Here is a 19,073-nt window from a genome sequence, read left to right on the forward strand (position 1 = left end):
CCTGGGGGCTCAGCCGGGTGCACCGCTGCTGCAGAAACCAGGTCATTTGTGCACAGCCCAGAAGGCAGTGACGCGAGTTCCCGGGGGTGGTCACCGCGCTGGGTGGTGCGCTTGGTCAGTCCCCCTTTTGATGCCCTTGAATAGCTTGAAGATGGAGGAAAGGGGCCGGGGAGGGCTGCAGGCGCTGTCGCCTGTGCAGGCTGCAGCCTCTGGCCATTCGGAGGGAAAGTCCCAGGGAGCCACCTGAGTGGAGCTCAGAGCACTGGATTCGTGCGAAGGGGAGGTGCCTGGTTGTGCGGCCCCGGCCCCGCCACCTTCCTGGGCCTTGTGCTCCTACCCGCTGGGCCATCGAGGCACAGCTGCGTCCCACGTTCTGCCCGGTGCCTGGGACGGGCTCAGCCGCCAGGGGGCGCCGCCGCCCCGCGAGCCTCACGTCCCGCCCCCAGACTCACCCCCGGCTCTGGCTCCGCCCTCGGTCCCCGCTTTTGCTCTGGCCCCGCCCACCTCCCTCCGGCCTCGGCCCCGCCCCCGGTCCCCCATTGCTCCGCCGCTAAGAAACCACGCGCTGAAGGCGGCTGCGGGGTCCTCCCCCTCGCCCAGCCTCAGGACTACGGAGGGGGCGAGTGACGCGCAAGGGGCGGAGCCGGGGACACCGTGCAGGTCCAGGAGCTCCCCAGATACCCGGGCCGAACCCGCGGGGTCCTCACCGCCAGGTTCCAGCCCAGGAGGCGCTCGCCCGCCCCGCAGCCTGGGCCTGGGGTCGCGTTCTGAGCTCCAGGGCGAGTGGTGTCCCCCGCGGCGGGAGTGCCCAGGACAGCCCAGGGTCGCTGAGCTGGGGTCGCAGGAAAGGCTGGCGCTGGCAGGCGCTTCCTTCGGCAGCGCTGTGTTTGTGTTTCCACATGGAAACACAGCAGTGCACGTGTAGAACTGTGCACATCAGGACGTGAGTGCACAGGTGCATGCACGTGCGCGGGTCTCGGGATCGCTTCCCCGCGCGGTGCACGACCCAGTCTGCAGCAGGGGGTGTGGGGGCGCTGCTGGGCCCATCCTGAAGCTCAGAGAGCGCGGGGCTGCCCCTAGCCTAGCCTCGGAATGAGTCTCCCACTGAGTCCTCAGCTCCCCTCCTGCCCTGGGGTGGGGCTTCCCTGACCGGAAGGCGTCGGGGCTGCCCTGGCTCCCAGCTCCCAGGCACTCATGGGGCCACCGCCCAGGCCAGCTGGTGCTGAGTCCGCAGCCCATGCAACTGCGCCCGGCTTAGGACGGGGAGTGTGGTTTGCGGGGCCGTCCCACTCATCTGAGTGACAAAAAGGAGCTCATGGCCACAGGCCTCCGAGGGCACGACCCCAGCCCAGGGAGGAGCGGCCTCCAGGTGGCTTCCAGGAGGCAACTGGGAAAGGGGCAAAGCTCACCAGCTCTCAACTTTTTTAAAAAATAAACGTTGAAATTTTAGAATAGTCTCAGATTTACAGAAAAGATGATGAAGCTTAGAAACATTATATGCTAAGTGAAAGAATCCAGACCCAAGGCCACATACTGCATGACTCATGTCAGAGGCGTGGGAACCAGAGCAACTCCATCTTGAATAGGGGTTGGGTAAAACCAGGCTGAGACCTGCATTCCCAGGAGGATAGGCGTTCTTAGGGGATGAGACAGGAGGTCAGCGCAAGGTACAGGTTCAAGATACAGGTCCCGAAGACGCTCCTGATAAAACAGGATGCTGTAGAGAAGCTGCAACCACGGGTGCAGCTTCTGCACCAAGACAGCAACCACGGTGATCTCCAGTCATCCTCGCTGCTCATTAGCCGCTAATTATCATGCATTAGCATGCTAAAAGACACTCCCACCAGCGCAGTGACAGTTTCCAAATGCCATGGCAACGTCAGGAAGTTACCCTATGTAGTCTAAAAAGGGAAAGGACCCTCAGTTCCAGGAAATCTTCATCCCTTTCCTAGAAAACTCATGAATAATCCACCCCTTGTTTAGCATATAATCAAGAAATAACTATAAGTCTACTCAGTCTAGCAGCTCATGCTGCTGCTCTCCCTATGGAGTGGCCATTGTTCTTTTTCTTTTTTGTTTTGAGATGGAATCTTGCTCTGTCACCCAGACTGGAGTGCAGTGGCACGATCTCAGCTCACTGCACCCTCTGCCTCCCAGGTTCAAGTGATTCTCCTGCCTCAGCCTCCCAAGTAGTTGGGATTACAGGCGCGTGCCACCATGCCCAGCTAATTTTTGTATTTTTGGTAGAGACAGGGTTTCACCATGTTGGCCAGGCTGGTCTCGAATTCCTGACGTCCCGCCTCGGTCTCCCAAAGTGCTGGGATTATAGGCATGAGCCACTGCACCTGGCCGATTGTTTTGTTTCTTTACTTTCTTAATAAACTTGCTTTCACTTTATGGACTTGCCCTGAATTTTTCCTTGCTCGAGGTTCGAGAACCTTCTTTTGGGGTCTGAATCAGGACCCTTTTCTGATAACACATGGAGTATCCACAAGAGGTGTAGCCACAGAGGCAGAAAGTGGGTTCGTGGTTGCCAGGGCCTAGGGGCAGAAGGGAATGGGGAGGTATGTTTTCCCCTTGGGAAGTGACCACAATGTTTTAAAACTAGACAGTGGTGATGGTTGCATAACACTGTGAACGTGCTACTTGCCATTGAATTATAACTTTAAATAGTTAACTGTATGTGAATTTCATTTTAATTTAAAAAGTGGTGACAACTGAATATGTACAAAGCATAACTGGTATATTAATAGTAACAAGTCAATGTCAGTTTTCAGGTTTTGCTGCCATGCAGCAGTGGGAGAAGTCGGTGGAGGTACACGGGACTCTGCTATTTTTGCAGCTGCCTTTGGATCTATAATTATGTCAAAATAAAATGCTTTTTAAAACACAAAAACAGGCCGGGCGCAGTGGCTCACGCCTGTTATCCCAGCACTTTGGGAGGCCGAGGCAGGCAGATCACCTGAGGTCAGGAGTTTTGAGACTAGCCTGGCCAAGCTGGTGAAACCTGGTCTCTACTAAAAATACAAAAATTAGCTGGGTGTGGTGGCGGGTGCCTGTAATCCCAGTCAGGAGGCTGAGGCAGGAGAATCACTTGAACCTGGGAGGCGGAGGTTGCAGTGGGCCGTATTGCACCATTGCACTTCAGCCTGGGTGACAAGAGTGAAACTCCATTAAAAAAAAACAAACAAACCCAAAAAACAAAACACCCATAAGAAGTGTTACTTTTCAAAGTGTGTGGATTGTCTGGAGCCCGGCTGAGAAGTTGTTCTGTTCTGTATTTTTTTTTTTTTTTTTTTTTTTTTTAGTAGAGACGGGGTTTCACCGTGTTAGCCAGGATGGTTTCGATCTCCTGACCTCGTGATCCGCCCGTCTCGGTCTCCCAAAGTGCTGGGATTACAGGCTTGAGCCACCGCGCCCGGCCGAAGTTGTTCTGTTCTACGTGGTGTCCGTGGGATCACTCGTGGGACTGCATTCGCCTGGATGCTCAGCACACACAGTGGCAGCCCTCAAGAGTCCTGCACCTCAGCTGGGCACTTCAGCGGCCAGGGGCTGGCTGGGGGCCTCCCGGACTTCACCGGGCCTCCCTTCCTTGGGTTGAAGCCAAGAACTTCCTTCCACGGATGCTGAGTTCCAGGAGCATGAAAATAGAAGCCAAAGGCCCTTGAGTCTGGCTTGGAAGTCCCAGAATATCACTTATGCTGCATCCTATTGTTCGGAGCAAGTCAGAAGGTCGGAGAATATTGCAGAGAAGAGATAAGCCCCTTCTCTTTGTGGGAGGAACTGTTGGTGGCCACTTTTGGAAATGCCTTGCCACTCTCTTTCCTCTGGCCACTACAGTCCACACCCCTCCCACATAAAAAATATACTCAACCCCCTTCCACTGTAAGGCATCAAATCAGAGTCCAGGATCCTGGGATCTGCACCAGGTCCAGAAATGCAGACGGTCCAGAGCTGTGAGACATTCTCAGCAGTGCTAACACACACACTGTGGGAATTCTAGGAAAAGAAAGAGAACAAGGCCAGGCACGGTGGCTCATGCCTGTAATCCCAGGACTTTGGGAGGTCAAGGTGGGCAGATCACTTGATGTCAGTTCGAAATCAGCCTGGCCAACATGGTGAAACCCCGTCTCTACTAAAAATACTAAATTAAAATTAGCCAGGTGTGGTGGCATGTGCCTGTAATCCCAGCTACTCAGGAGACTGAGGCAGGAGAATTGCTTGAACCTGGGAAGCGGAGGCTGCAGTGAGCTGAGATTGCACCACTGCACTCCAGCCTGGGTGACTGAGCGAGACTGTCTCATAAAAAAGTTAAATAAATATTTATGAAAGATATGAATATATTACATATAATATATAATATATAAATTATTATAAAAATTATTATATATATAACATCTTAAATATATATACACACACATTATATATACATATATTTTATCCAGTATTTTTGGAACCTGGCAGTGGTCGCCTTTTGGAGCTAGGCGCAATGGGGTGCCGCACACAGAACTGGGGTGGACGCGCTGCACCTCCCAGTAGCGCACACCAGGGGGCAGCGTGGGGCTGCACGAGGCCCAGGGCCTGGGACGGACCCAGGACACCAATTTGGGGACCCCACGCGGACCTCTGTCCCCGTGAGGGGAGCATCTGCAACTGACTGGCCGGGACCCTCTTCCCCAGGGTCTCTCTGTTGCTATCAAAGATGACCCTGGGCCACCAGTTCCACCACAGCGAGGAGGGCACGGAAGCCGCCCGCACCCAGTCCACAGAGCTGCTAACCCTGCTGAAGATGCCCAGCTACCCGCGCTGTCACCGCGAGGCCGGTCCTGCGCACGGTCAGCTGGCTGGTGGAGAGGGACACGGGCCTCCTGCCCAGGTTAGGGCCGGAGGGCGAGGATTAAGGGCCTGGGGCCACCAGCTTGGTATTAGGGCTAAGCTGGTGGCTTTCTTAGGGGACAGGAACTCGGGAGGGAGCAGGAGTCCTGAGAGAGGAGGCAGGGCCCAGGGTGGGCTTGGCGCCTCAGAGACCATCAGGCCTGTCCACTTTCCAACCCCTGGGTGTCTAGACCTTTCTCTGGGGCCTGTGCTGAGCAGCGGGATCAGAAGCCCAGTGGCCTCTGTGCCATGTCTGGTCCCTGCTCCAGCTGTGAGGGGCTCCTGGAGCTGCTTCCGGCAGTGCCCTGTGTCTGGGCGGGGCGGGGGCAGGGAGAATCGGTTCAGATGATCCCCTGATGACAGTAGTTGCTGCATTCTCCCGTGTCGGTGGCAGGCAGAGGCCACAGGCCTGCAGCCCCTCCGAGCGGCCCACGCCTGCTCCCCGAGATGAGACCCCAGCAGGCCACCCTCTAAGAACGGGAAAAATAGTTTATTGAATCCGTACTTCTCCATTAAAGTCTTTAAACATAAAAGCTCTGTAACAAACATCACAACGTCGCGTCATCTGCCATATAAATAAAACCTACACTGAGATGCACGTTATCAACAGGCGTGTCCCCAAGGTGAGGCTCCCCACCTGGGACCCGACTTGGTCAGTTACAAAACAGGGACGAAGGCGGGAGGAAGCGCCGTGTCACCGGGCAGGACCGGGCGCGGGGAGTGTGGGGGTGTCCTCGCCGTCCCCCTAGGGGGGCGTGCGGAAATGGATCTTCTTGGCTGTTTCCACGTCAGACTTGGCAACCAGGAACCGCATCTTCTTCCCGCCGTGACGGATCAGGTCCACGGCTCTGAAATCCATGCCAGAAGTGGGGGTGGGCAGGAGGGCACCAGGGGAGCCCCACAGGGTGCAGCCAGGCCTCTCCTGCTACCCCAGGTCCCCTCCCCTGAGCAGGGCATCTGGGAGGAAGGGCGGGGCATGCATGTGGTAGGGGTACCTCAGGTAGCCGAGGCCCAGGAGGCTGCTGCCGTTCACCTCCAGGATACGGTCCCCCAGCGACAGGCGCCCGTCGGCCGCTGCGGGGCTGCCCGGGAGCAGGGTCTGGATGTAGAGCCCGGGGGCGCCCAGACGTGTGTGCTGGGGACAAGCACAGGCCTCAGAGCTCTGCAGGCCCCTGACTCTCACTGTCTCCAGCAAGGACCCCCGCAGTCCCTCCCTTGGCACCTACAGGCCCCTACCTGGCATCCAGCCAGGCCCACGCATGGTTTCACGTGTCCCTCCAGAAAAGCAGTGGACACCACTGTCCCTACAGGCCCAGGACAGACCCCAAAGGCTTGAGGACAGAGGCAAGAGACAGCAGGCCCGGGGACATGGCCGTTGGACAGGCCAGGTCCTCTGTCTCAGCTGCAGGGACCACCCCACTCTCCTCCCCGAAGGCCTTCCTGTAGCCATGTGGCCACGCAAGCTGCAGCCAGGCTCGCATGAACGGGAGAAGCCAGGCAGCCTGCACGGGGGTGGGGCGGGGGTCCTGGGCCACTCACCATCCCGTCGATCAGGCCCATCCCTAGCCCGGAGGGGCCTCGTTCCAGCTCCACAGTGAAGACGTAGCAGAAGTCCTCAGTGCTGGAGCTGCGACTGGACGGGGCTGGAGGGGACTCGTCCTCAGGGGCTGCAGAGTCTCCTGGGTGGGGGCCGGGAAAGGTGGGTGGGAGTGAGGCGCCAGGAGTCAGGACGAGGAATAGGATGTCCTGGCCTGGCTGCCTCTGCAGGAGGTCAGGGACTGGACGGCCTCCTGTGGCTCCCAGGAGACACTGTTCAGGCACAATGTGACCAGCAACCCAGACACTAGGGTCGGGGTCTGCCTGTGAACGACACCCCCACGTCCCCTGAAGGAGCACCTCAGTCCCCGCCCCTCGCAGCCCCAGGACACTGGCGCCTCTGGGGGAAGGCTGTTTTCCGGCTCGAGGGCCCCAAGTGGTTCTGTGCTGCCTCCTCAGCAATCTCTGCCCTTCTTCCTCCTCCTCTCTCCACACCCAGATGTGACCATGTGCACCCCGAGGGTTCCCACTGCTGACCAGACCGGGGCCCCAGGCCCTAGCCCAGCCCAGCGCAAGCACCTGCCCTGAGGGCCACCGGCTGCTGCCCTCTCCGTAATGGCGATCCCGCCATGGGGGCACTTGGGTCAGAGACGAGCTGTGCCCGAGCAGGTGGCCTGCCTGGGACCCAGCTCTGCCAAGTGGCCCCAAGCCACAGGGGACACTCTGAACTCTACACACGCACCCAGGACACTTCACTCCTGCAGGGCACACCCAACCCCCTCACACGAGGCCAGGGCTGGTTGGGCTGCCTCACCCTCAGTGCCCTCCCCAGCCTAGCCCGGCTGCGCACGCACACTCATGCACACATACATGCACACCATGCACACACGTGCAAGCACGCCCATGCACACACACCCATGCGCACAGATGCACACACAGTGCACACCAGGCAGACACCCAGGCACACAGAGATGGACACACAAGCACATCCACGCACACACATGCACACACGCACCAGCACACCCATGCACCTGTGAACACACCTATCCACACGCACAAGCACACAGGCACACACAGGCACACACAGGCCCTGCCCCAGAGGGTTCCAGCTCCACCTCCTCCCTGAAGACCTCTGGGTTCCCCCCAGCACATCCTCTCCACTGGCTCAGACATCCCTTCCTCCGTCCGGTGCAGGAGTGACTCTGAGCCGCTTTCTGGACCCTTTCTCTCCCAGATCACAGTGAGTAACTGCCCAGGACGTGTCAGTGACTAAGCGACCGTGTGGCCCAGCTCCTGGGGGGCTGAGCTGCCCTGAGTCCTCTCCATCTGGCCCCATCCCAGGTTGCAGGTGTCTGTGGGACAGGTAGTGAAAGCCAGGACCCCAAGGGTGGAATGACCCCAGGGGACGGGCCATCACGGTGCTGTGTGGGTCTGGGGTGGGTTTCCGCTTGAGCACCAGGCAGGCCTCACCTTCCAGAGCTGCACCCCTGGAGGCCGCTGGGTCCGTTCCTCTGCCTTTCTGGGAGCGCTTTTCCGCAGGGGCCGCCGGACTCTGCCCAGTCGGGGTCCCCAGGCTCAGGGCTGAGTGGAGTGCTGGGAGGCGTGAGCAAGCAGGACGAGTCCGTGTGCGGGGGGCCAGCCTGGGAGCCCCCACGGCTGGGTTGCCTTCCAGGGGGTGCCTGTGCCCAGGGAGCCCCCCTCAAGGGAAGAGTACGCTCTGGAGCAGCTTCCCGGGCTGCTGGGCCAGGGTCCCTGGAAGCCAGGGGGCAGCTCGGGGCCTCTGGATGCCCGTCAGGGATCGCGTGGTGCATACCCTGGGGAGAGGAAGGGTGACAGCTCAGGCAGAGGAGAGGTGGCCCGGTGGGTACAGCACTCGGGCAACTGGGCAGCCTGCAGGCAGAAGGGCCACCAGGCTGCGGGGGCAGAGGTCAGAAAAGGACTCCTGGCAGCCTGTGCAGCCTGAGACGTGCAAGAGGCAAAGGGCTTCCCCGCCATCGGTAAGCACGGCCTGCAGACCAGGACTCCTCGGGTTCCCAGAGCTCTGGCCAGCTGTCCCCAGCCCAGCTTCCAGGCCCTCTCCTGTCCTCCTGCACCTGGGGGCACGCTGTCTGGGCCCCCTCCCCGGGTACCTCAGGGCACGCTGAATGAGTCCCCTCCCTGGGTACTTGGGGCACGCTTGCTGGGTCCCCCTCCCCGGGTACCTTGAGACACGCTGGATGGGTCCCCTCCCTGGGTACCTCGGGGCACGCTGGCTGGGGGGCCCCACTGCCAGGGCTGCCGGGACTGGCTCTGCTCCGCAGGCCCCACAGAAAGTGGCGGATGTACAGCAGGTGCTGGTAGATGCTGTCGTCCAGGCAGTCGGCTTCCAAGTCCACCTGGAAGCCCTCGCTGGGCAGGACGATGGGTGGGGGGTTCTCGTAGGACTCCAGGACATCCTCTGTGGGGCAGAGAGGATGCCCGTGATGGCCACAGGAGAAGCTGCCTCCCTCACCAGGCCACCCCGCCCAACGGTGTGGGAACCCAGGGGCCAGCAGATTGAGCTCTGAGTCCCCTGACCTGTGGACACAGGAGGCTGGGATCCTGGCCACAGTAACTGGCCCCACCCTAGGACTCATCCCTTCTGAATCCTCGCTGACCACCCGGTGTGACGTCTGAGCTGCTCAGGACTGAGAACAAGGCCTTGTAGCCAGGAACCCTCCCGCACCACTGAGCGGCTCCGCACTGGGTCTGTCTCTGCCTCACTGGTTTCCAGTGGTGTCCCCGGGTAACTGGAGCTCCCCCAGCCCCACTGAGCTGGATGCAAGCTCCTCCCAGGTGCTGCTAGGGCCGGAGCCGACTGCCTCCCTGTAGGAATCATGGGACATAAATGGCCTGTGTGCGGGCTGTTCTCTGTCCCCTGGAACGCGAGCACTTTTCAGGCGACGAGAGAGTGCGTGCATACCGAGCTCCTAGCCCCTAGCACAGAATTCAGGCCACAGAAATGAATCAATGAGGAGGGAGGACTTAGAAGGTGTCAGGTGGAGCCAGGGGTCCTGTTCAGAGACGTTCTCCAGGCCCAGTGCCAGGTGACCGGGGGCCGCGGAACGGCACCCCAGGCCCCGTCGGCTCTGTGCCTCCCACCATCCCGTACTCTGTTTTGTTGATGTGTTATACGTAATGCGAATGATGGGAGACGTGTGTATAATCTCACATTAAAATGCACCCCTGGCGGGCACGGTGCCTCACACCTGTAATCCCAGCACTTTTGGAGGCCCAGGCAGGCGGATCACCTGAGGTCAGGAGTTCGAGAGCAGCCTGGCCAACATGGTGAAACCTGGTCTCTACCAAAAATACAAAAATTAGCCAGGCATGGTGGCACGCACCTATAATCCCAGCTCCTTGGGAGACTGAGGCAGGAGAATCGCTTGAACCCAGGAGGCAGAGGTTGCAGTGAGCCAAGATCGTCCCACTGCACTCCAGCTTGGGTGACAGAGCGAGACTCTGTCTCGATCAATCAAGCAATAAAATGCATCATTGGTCGGGCATAGTGGCTCACGTCTGTAATCCCAGCACTTTGGGAGGCTGAGGTGGGTACATCACCTAGGTCAGGAGTTCGAGACCAGCCTGGCCAAGATGGTGAAACCCATCTCTGCTAGAAATAGAAAAATTAGCCAGGCATGGTGGCAAGCACCTGTGATCCTAGCTACTCTGGAGGCAGGAGAGTTGCTTGAACCTGGGAGGCGGAGGTTGCAGTGAGCTGAGACAGCGCCACTGCACTCTAGCCTGGATGACAGAGCGAGACTCTGTCTCAAAAAATAAATAAATAAATAAAAGATAAAATAAAATAAAATGCACCCCTATGTATGTGTGTACACATATACATGCACACAGACCCCTCCGTATGGACACGTGTGAGTGCGTGTGCACACACATGGCTCATGTGCTCAGGGATGCTTCCCCACGGCTGTGTGCCACCGCTGCTCCCTTCCTGGGCAGCCACACAACACGGGGAGGCCCCATCCTCCGGCTCCGTGAGGGAACGAGGGGGCCTTGGACCTGAGCCTGGAGTCTGGAACTTGGGCACGGACTCTCGGCTCCTTGACTCCCCTGCGGAGGAGGTCCCTGGATCCCCAGGTGGGGGAGGGGGCAGGGGGTCCTCCCGGTGGAGGTTTCTCTAGGGAGGTCCCCAGGAGAGAGGGCCCCCACACTCCAGTTCACATGGGATGAGAGTGTGCTGCCTTCAGCCTCAGGGCGAGTCTCTGGAGTCCCCAGCCCTCTCCTGCCCCGGGGCAGAGCTTACCTGACCTGAAGGCCTCGGGGCTGTCCTGGGCCCCCGGCTCCCAGGTACTCACGGGGCCCATGGCCGAGGCCAGCTGGTAGTGAGTCAGCAGTCGGTGCAGCTGTGCTGGGCTCAGGGCAGGGAACGCGGCCCGCAGGGCTGTCCAGCTCATCTGGGTGACAAGAAGGAGCTCATGGTCACAGGTCTCTGGGTGCAGACCCCAGCCCAAGGAGGGATGGCCTCCATGGGTAGCCTGGGGGTAGCCAGCTGAGGGGCCCTGTGGTCCTCACTCCCACCAGGGATCATCTGTGAGAGGGACAGTGTCACTGCAGCAGTTCACCCCTGGCACTTCCTAGCGCAGTTGCTCCAGGGAGAGGCCGGCTGGTGCCATCGGGAACCCCCTGCCCAGGGAACCCACCCCTGCCTCAAGCAAGGGCCCGCCTCACATGGCAGCTGCCAACCAGAGAAACCACTACTGGGAAATGAACAGTAAAATCAGATTCCTGCCTCCAACAGTGTAAAAGAAGTCAATCAAGTCGGCTGAAAACCTGACTGGAAGGCAGGGGCATTCATCATTTAGGTGACAGGAGGCAGGGAAAGCATTTGTTTGTTTGGTTGGTTGGTTTTTGAGACAGAGTCTCACGCTGTCACCCAGGTTGGGGTGCAGTGGCTCAATCATAGCTCACCGCAGCCTTGACCTCCCAGGATCAAGTGATCCTGCACCTCAGCCTCCTGAGTAGCTGGGACCACAGGCTTGCACCATTATGTCCAGCTAGTTGGGTTTTTTTTTTTGTAGAGATGGGGGTCTCACTATGTTGGTCTCAAACTCCAGGCTGGTCTTAAATTCCTGGGCTCAAGTGATCCTCCTGCCTCAGCCTCCCAAAGTGTTGGAATTGCAGGTATGAGCCACTGCACCTGGCCCAGGAAAACGTTTTAGGCAAGACAAAAAGCCTACACCGCAAGGAAAGGGTGGATTCCTTCAAGAAAATGAAACAGCCTCTGCAGCCCCCTGGGACCTCTGTCATCATCCTTCTGGGGTTCCCTTCCCTGGCTCCCAGCCAGTTCTTATTTTCTGGAATTCATTTCTTCAGCTCTCTGGTTTGTCCTGTTTCTACGGAATAAATCTTCTAGTAGCTTCCCAAAAGGGGCGCATCGCAGGAAAACGGCTGCCCTGCATGCTGGAACTGTCTTCACCTCCACCCTGGACTGGTCATCTGGCTGGCACAGAACTCCAGGTCAGAGGACATCACCATTCGGATTCTTCAGGTGCTGCTTTGTCCTGTGACTCCTGTGCTGCTCATCCAAAAGCATCCTGAGTGCAGATCTCCAGGATCTGCCTTGTACCGATTCTTGTCTGGAAGCCTGTGGGTTCTCTGTGCCCATCGTCCTGAAGTCCTGGGATGCTGAGTTTCGGTGCAAGCCCACTCTTGGTAGCAGCTCCTCCCCGCTGATGTGCGGGTCTGGAAACTGCCTGCACCTGCCTTCCCCGTGGTCTCCGCCCCTCTGCTGGCTCTTTCTGGACTCCCACTGTTTGGATGTTGGCCTCGCTGATGGGTCCCCTCTGTTCTCACCCTTGCTTCCTCTCTGTTTCTCTCCCATGTGTTTTTCTGCCCACATCCAGGGGCCTGGGCTGTGGCTACCAGATGTCCACACTGAAGGACAATCGGTGTCTCGGGCGTCGTGCGGGAGGGACGAGGGCACAGCACTGGCCGCCCCCCAGCCTTGGCATATCCTCCTCCAACACCGCCAGCCCCCACCACCACTTCAAGAAAGCCTCTGGTTTGCCCAGGGGTGGTTCTGTTTGACTGTGAGTTCCTAGAACCTTCTCTACTCCCACTTCTGTGCTTGGTCCAGAGTTGGTGTCAGAGGGGGCCAGAGGTTGGGGCCAAGAGATCAGCTTCAAGGGAACAGAACTCTCTCCCCTCCTCCTCCCTCTCCTCTCTCTCCCTGTCTCTCTCTCCCCTCCTCCTCCCTCTCCTCTCTCTCCCTCTGTCTCTCTCTCCCCTCCTTCCTTCCTCTCCTTCTCCCCCTCTCTCTCTCTCCCCTTCCTCCTCCCTCTCCTTCTCTCTCCCCTCCCTGCGTCTCTCTCCCCTCCCTCCTCCCTCTCCTTCTCCCTGTCCCTCCCTGTCTCTCTCCCCTCCCTCCTCCCTCTCCTCTCATTCCTCCCTGTCTCTCTCCCCTCCTCCTCCCTCTCCCTTTCTTCCTCCCTTCTCCTGCTCTCCTTCCCCCCTTCCTCTCCCCCCTCTTCCCTGTCTCTTTTTCTCCCTTCTTACTCCCTTCCCTACCCCTGCATCCCTCCGCCCTCTCTCTCTCCGCTCCTCACCCTCACTCTGGTGGTCCAGGGAGTTTTCTTCCCACCCGCTGCACAGCTTTTTATTTCTGCTTCCACAGTTTGATTTTCCAAGACTCCTCTTGTTCTCTCATGGATAGAATCTTATTATTATTTTATGGATATGATATATCTTGTCTTATTTTTATGAGGCTGTAAGTGACTTTTTCACTAAGCTTCTCCCTGAATTGTCTGTTTCAGGAGTCATCAAACTAGGACCAGCAAGGCCTATTTTTATAGGGCCCCCAAGCTAGAAATGGTTTTCACCTTTTTAAAGGGTTTGAGAAGAACAAAACAAAGAAGGAGGTGAGACAGAGACAGAAGCGGCCGCAAAGCCCGAAGTCCTCACAGCTTGGCTCTTTACAAGCAGCAGCCCGTGGCCCTGGTCTGCTCCTTCCAACGCCACCGTCTCTCCGCAGTCTCCTTTAGACGCTCTGCTTAGGATGCCGGGCGCAGGGCGGGCGCTTCCCGGCCTCAGCATGGGGAGGCCCGGCCGCTTCTGGAAGACCCTTGGCCCTGTCCCCAGCCTCCCCGGGCTGTCCCTGCCGACTCGGGCCTGACCATCTCCTGCAGGGGCGCTCGGGCCGGGCTGCCAAGCTGGGTGAGAGGCTGGGGCCTCCTTTCCAGCACGAGGTTCCTGCCCTCAGCTGGGCCTAGTTTCCCCAGCCAGGAGAACTCCTGTTTTCAACGTTCTAGAAATATCCCCGCCCAGCTGAGCAGGGAGAGGCAGAGATCCTGAGTATCGCTGCTGCCTCCTTTCCGTGCACACAGAAAACCACACATCTGACACACACAACCCAACCAGCTTCCCCCGAGGAACACGCCTGTGTACCCAGCCCCAAGAACAAGAACCAGAATGTGGGCCGGGGCAGCTTAGGAGCCCCCAGGGCCGTCCGGGCACCACAGCAGGTCCCGCCCCACTTTCAGCCAGGCAGACACGCTCCTCGCACCCGACTCCTTCAGCTCAACCTGCCCTTTCAGGAGTATTTTATATCTTATCTTATCTTATTTATTTATTTAGAGACGGGGTCTTGCTCTGTCGCCCAGGTTGGGGTGCAGTGGCGTGATCTCGGCTCACCGCAAGCTCCATCTCCCGGGCTCCAGTGATTCATGTGTCTCAGCCTCCTGCGTAGTTGCCTAATTTTTGTATTTTTACACCACGCCTGGCTAATTTTTCTATTTTTAGTAGAGATGGGGTTTCACTGTGGTGGCCAGGCTGGTCTCGAACTCCTGACCTCAGGTGATCCACCCACCTCGGCCTCCCAAACTGCTGGGATTACAGGCGTCAGCCACCACGCCCGGCCTTACTTATTTTCTTTTCCTTTATTATTTAAATTTATGGCAGGGTCTTACTCTGTCACCCAGGCTGGAGTGCAGTGACATGATCACAGCTCACTGCAGACCTCCTGTGCCTAAACGATTCTCCTGCCTGAGCCTCCCGAGTAGTTGGGAGCCACAGGTGCACACCACCAGGCCTGGCTAATTTAAAAAAAGTTATGTTTGGAAAGACGATGTGGGGGTAGTCTCGCTATGTCACCCAGGCTGGTCTGGAACTCCTGGGCTCAAGTGATCCTCCTGCCTCGGCCTCCCTAAGTGCCCAGCCAACCGCTCAGGTGTGTCCGTGGCTCCTCGGAACCAGTTTACTCAGTCACGTTGCTCTGCCGTATTTCACTGTACTGAAGAGACCACTTTATTCATCCCTCATGTTGTTGATAAATAGAAGATGGGTTTTACCCAGTCTGGGGTGGTTACGAGTGGTGCCACTGGAAGCATCCCTAAGCGGGCCGTGGCGAGGGACCCACGGAAGCATCTCCATCGGGGAAATTGCTCAATCAGAGCACACGCACTCGGTCAGCTTTGGCCGATGCTGCCAGATGGCTTTCCAAAGTGGCGAGCCTCATTTACAACCTCACCAGGAACACCTGAGGGTTCAAACCACTGCACCTCCTCACCAGTGCCTGGCTTTCTTCCTTTCAACCATTCTGATGTGTTCGGTGTTTAAAATGCTGAGATTAGGCCGGGCGCGGTGGCTCACACCTGTAATCCCAGCACTTTGGGAATCCGAGGTGGGCGGATCCCCTGAGGTCGGGAGTTCGAGACCAGCCTGGTCAACATGGTGAAACTCTGTCTCTACTAAAAATACAAAAATTAGCTGGGTGTGGTGGCACGTGCCTGTAATCCCAGCTACTCAAGAGACCAAGGCAGGAGAATCGCTTGAACCCAGGAGGTGGAGGTTGCAGTGAGCTGAGATCACACCACTGCACTCCATCCAGCCCGGATGACAGAGCGAGACTCTGTCTCAAAAAAAAAAAAAAAAAGCAAAAACACCTGCTGAGGTTAGTTTTTGCTTTTGTTTTTTAAGGTTAGTCAAGTGAAGCAATGGGAGTGGAGAAGAAACAAGAAAATCTGTAACTGGTTGTGATGAATTAGTTCTAAACACCAATGCACTCGGACCAGTCTGAAACGTGGAGAGTTTGGGCTGCATTTCTCTGATGACGAATGAAGTTGTCCAGCTTTCATGCGTAATTCTTTCTTATAGCCCCTTTTTGGGTTTTGGCATCAAGGTATTACTGGTGTTTTAAAGTGAGATGGGGCTTCCTCTTTTTCTACTCTCTGGTAAGAATTTGGGTACTAATGGTATTATTTCTTGTTTTTTTTTGGAGACTGAGTCTGGCTCTGTCGCCCAGGCTGGAGTGCAGTGGGGTGATCTCGGCTCACTGCAAGCTCCGCGTCATTCTCCTGCCTCAGCCTCCCGAGTAGCTGGGACTACAGGCGCCCGCCACCACGCCCGGCTAGTTTTTTGGTATTTTAGTAGAGATGAGGTTTCACCATGTTAGCCAGGATGGTCTCGATCTCCTGACCTCGTGATCCACCTGCCTCGGGCTCCCAAAATGCTGGGATTACAGGCGTGAGCCACCGCGCCCGGCCTATTTCTTCTTTAATGTTTAAAATAATTCACCAGTGAAACCATCTGGGCCTTGAATCTTCTTCATGGGAAAGTGTTAATCAATTTAATTTCTTTATTTTTTGAGACAAGGTGTCATTTCTGACGTCCAGGCTGGAGTGCAGTGGCACAACCATAGCTCACTGAAGCCTCAATCTCATGGGCTCGAGGAACCTTCCTGCCTCAGCCTTCTAAGCAGCTGAAACCACACGTATGCATCATCATGCCTGGCTGCTTTTTCTGTGTGTATTTTTTGCAGAGATGGGGGTTCCACCATGTTGCCCAGGCTGGTCTTGAACTCATGGGCTCAAGGGGTCCTCCTGCCTCGGCCTCCCAAAGTGCTGGGATTACAGGTTGGAGCTACCGCACCTGGCCTTTCAGTTTCTCTAATGCATGCAGGACCATTCAGATTTTTAACTTCCTGTTGAATCAGTTTCAATAAGTAATCTTTTTCTTATTTGTCCATTTTATCTAAGTTGTCAAATTTATCAGCAAAAAGTTGGTTATGATCTCCTCTTACTAATTTTTAATTTTTAATGCAGGAGCCGAGTGATGGCCTCCTTTTTCTGATACTAGCAATTGTGTTTTCTCCCTTATTCAACTTCCTATTTTTATTTTATTTATTTATTTATTTATTTTTTGAGAAGAAGTCTTGCTCTATCACCCAGGATGGAGTGCAGTGGCATGATCCCAGCTCACTGCAGCCTCCACCTCCCAGGTTCAAGGGATTCCCTTGCCTCAGCCTCCCAAGTAGCTGAGATTACAGGCACACGCCACCACACCCAGCTAATTTTTGTATTTTTAGTAGAGGCGAGGTTTTGCCATGTTGGCCAGTCTGGTCTCAAACTCCTGACCTCAAATAATCCACCCGCCTCAGCTTCCCGAAGTGCTGGGATTACAGGTGTAAGCCGCTGCGCCTGGCCTCTTATTCCACTTTTCAAAGAACCAACTCCTGGCTTTATTGCTTATCTCAACCATGTTTGCTTCCTAGTTCACTGATTTTTAGCTCTCATCCGTCATCTCTGCTTTCTTCGGGTTTGATTTGTCGTTCTCTTTCTTGCCTCATGATTATTCATTCTTGGCCTTCCTTGTAGTCTAATATATACATACAAGGCTATAACTTTTCCTCTTAAGACTGCTTTAACTGCAGCCTACAGGTTTGGATATTTTGTATCTTCATTGTTGCTGATGAACTTAATGCTGAGTTGAGGTTGGCAAGCTTTTGGTGAGGCTCAGACGGCCTCTGCTTGATCCTCACCCCAAGGTTCTTTTCTTCGTCTCTCTCTGTCTCTCTTTCTTTCTTTCTTTTATAGTTGGGGTCTTCCTCTGTTGCCCAGGCTGGAGTGCAGTAGTGTGATCATAGCTCACTGAAGCCTTTAATTCCTGGACTCAAATGATCCTCCTGCTTCAACCTCCCAAGTAGCTGGGACTACAGGTGTTTGCCCCATGCCTGCCTCTCACTCCAGTGTTTCCATCGGGGGCCTGGTGTTTACTTCCCAGGGGGTCCTGGACTCGTCATCTCTGTCTCCTCTGCACTGTGAAGCCACCACAGATTCCACTCTTTTTTTCAACGCTTTTGGTTCCATTTTAAAGTCTCTCTCCATCGCACTCCCTGGAGATTCAGAATGTTGGCAAGTGTCTTAGGGAAAAGCCAGCCATGCATTTCAGGCCCCTGACGTCTCTGAGCTTGCCTCTCGCCTGTGAGATGGCCAGTGTTGTGCTATTCCGGTTTCTGTTTCCCCACCAGTGGCCCCTGCCTGGACAAAGCCTAGATTCTCAGCCTCACACTGTCACCTGCTCCCAGGACAGCAAATGTCTCCAGGGAAAAGCAACAGGAACTTCAGGTCAGCTCTTTGTGGAGGATCACCCTCTCCTCATCCTGCAGGAGCTTGCTCACGCCTTTCAACAGATGACTTTGTGTTTCTTTCCGACTGTGCGAGCTGTCCTCAGTGGAACTGCAGGCTCAGCTGCTCCCTCCAAGCCTCAGTGCTTGCCACAATGTCTATCAACTGTTCTTCTGTTTTAGCCCCATCTTGACATCAGCGTCCATAGGTACCTGGTGCCACCAATTCCTGAGCCTTTTGGTGGCTTCCTATAAATTGGGTTACTTCTCAGGAGTCAGATTGCTTTTTTCTTTTTTGTAGAGATGGGGTCTCACTGTGTTGCTCAGGCTGGTCTCAAACCAATGGCCTCAAGTAATCTTCTCACCTCAGCCACCCAAAGCACTGGGAGGACAGGGATGAGCCACCGTGCCCGGCCGAGTCAGCTTTCTTCAATCTGCTAAGGCAGTTGCCCTTCACCCATCTGCTTTCTGCCTTCCAAAATAGCACTGCTTTTGCCTCCTCTATGACTTTGTCCTCGTGGGTTTGTGGCATTAAAAAGCATTGCTTTACTTCTGTTTAGTAATACCGCAGAAGCAAACTAAATTCACGGTTTCAATCTGCCACACGTAGGATCCAGACAGCCTCATTTTCCGAATTTTCTATAGTAAATAAAAATGCTTCACTTTTTTTTTTTTTTTTTTGAGACAGGGCCTCACTTTGTTGCTCAAGCCGGAGTGCAGTGGTATGATCTCGGCTCACTGCAACCTCTGCCTCTCCGGCTCAAGCGATTCGCCCTGTGGCCACTCTCACCGCCACCCTACAGCATGTTCAGCATTTTCCAGGCAGGAGAGGAAACCATTGGCTATTTCCATTAATTACTGTGACAACTGTGTTGGGAAGGAGGGTGGTGTGCGGCCAACTGTGTTGGGAGGGGGGTGGTGAGCGGCGAGGGAGGTGGGGAGGGGCACATCGGTTTCCCGTTGCTGTTGTGACAAATGCCCACACGCCTGGCGGTCACGGCCACACAAGTGCCGTGTGTGGCACTCTCACAGCTCTGTGGCTCCGCGGCTCAGCAGGGCTGACAGCAAGATGAAGGTCCTGGGGGAGGATCCGTCTCCCTGCTCTCCCGGTTGCTGCCAGAATTTAGTTCCTGCGGTTGTAGGACTGGGGTCCTGTTTCCAGACTGGCTGTCAGCTGGGGCCACTCCAGCTTCTAGAGGCCACCGCACTCCTTGGCTCCTGGCCCCTCCTCCAGCCTCAGAGCCACATCCCCTCTTCTTCCATTTCTATCTGATCCACCCTTCTGGAC

At 56.2% G+C, this 19,073-nt stretch overlaps 1 protein-coding gene across 1 annotated transcript in view; it reads right to left on the reverse strand.

Annotated features, from left to right (window-relative positions):
- Positions 1 to 5,346: 5,346 nt before the first annotated feature.
- Positions 5,347 to 19,073, reverse strand: part of RADIL (Rap associating with DIL domain) — a 79,346-nt gene continuing 65,619 nt past the window's right edge. The window contains exons 10-16 of the mRNA XM_030932013.1: positions 10,691 to 10,841; positions 8,649 to 8,848; positions 7,882 to 8,225; positions 6,954 to 7,102; positions 6,415 to 6,554; positions 5,871 to 6,010; positions 5,347 to 5,723 (exon numbers count right to left, since the gene is read on the reverse strand). Of these exons, the coding sequence (XP_030787873.1) occupies positions 5,621 to 5,723; positions 5,871 to 6,010; positions 6,415 to 6,554; positions 6,954 to 7,102; positions 7,882 to 8,225; positions 8,649 to 8,848; positions 10,691 to 10,841 (1,227 nt within the window). The 3' untranslated portion in view covers positions 5,347 to 5,620. The remainder of the gene's footprint in view (positions 5,724 to 5,870; positions 6,011 to 6,414; positions 6,555 to 6,953; positions 7,103 to 7,881; positions 8,226 to 8,648; positions 8,849 to 10,690; positions 10,842 to 19,073) is intronic.

Source organism: Rhinopithecus roxellana, chromosome 6, assembly GCF_007565055.1.
Source record: "Rhinopithecus roxellana isolate Shanxi Qingling chromosome 6, ASM756505v1, whole genome shotgun sequence".
Classification (NCBI taxonomy): domain Eukaryota; kingdom Metazoa; phylum Chordata; class Mammalia; order Primates; family Cercopithecidae; genus Rhinopithecus; species Rhinopithecus roxellana.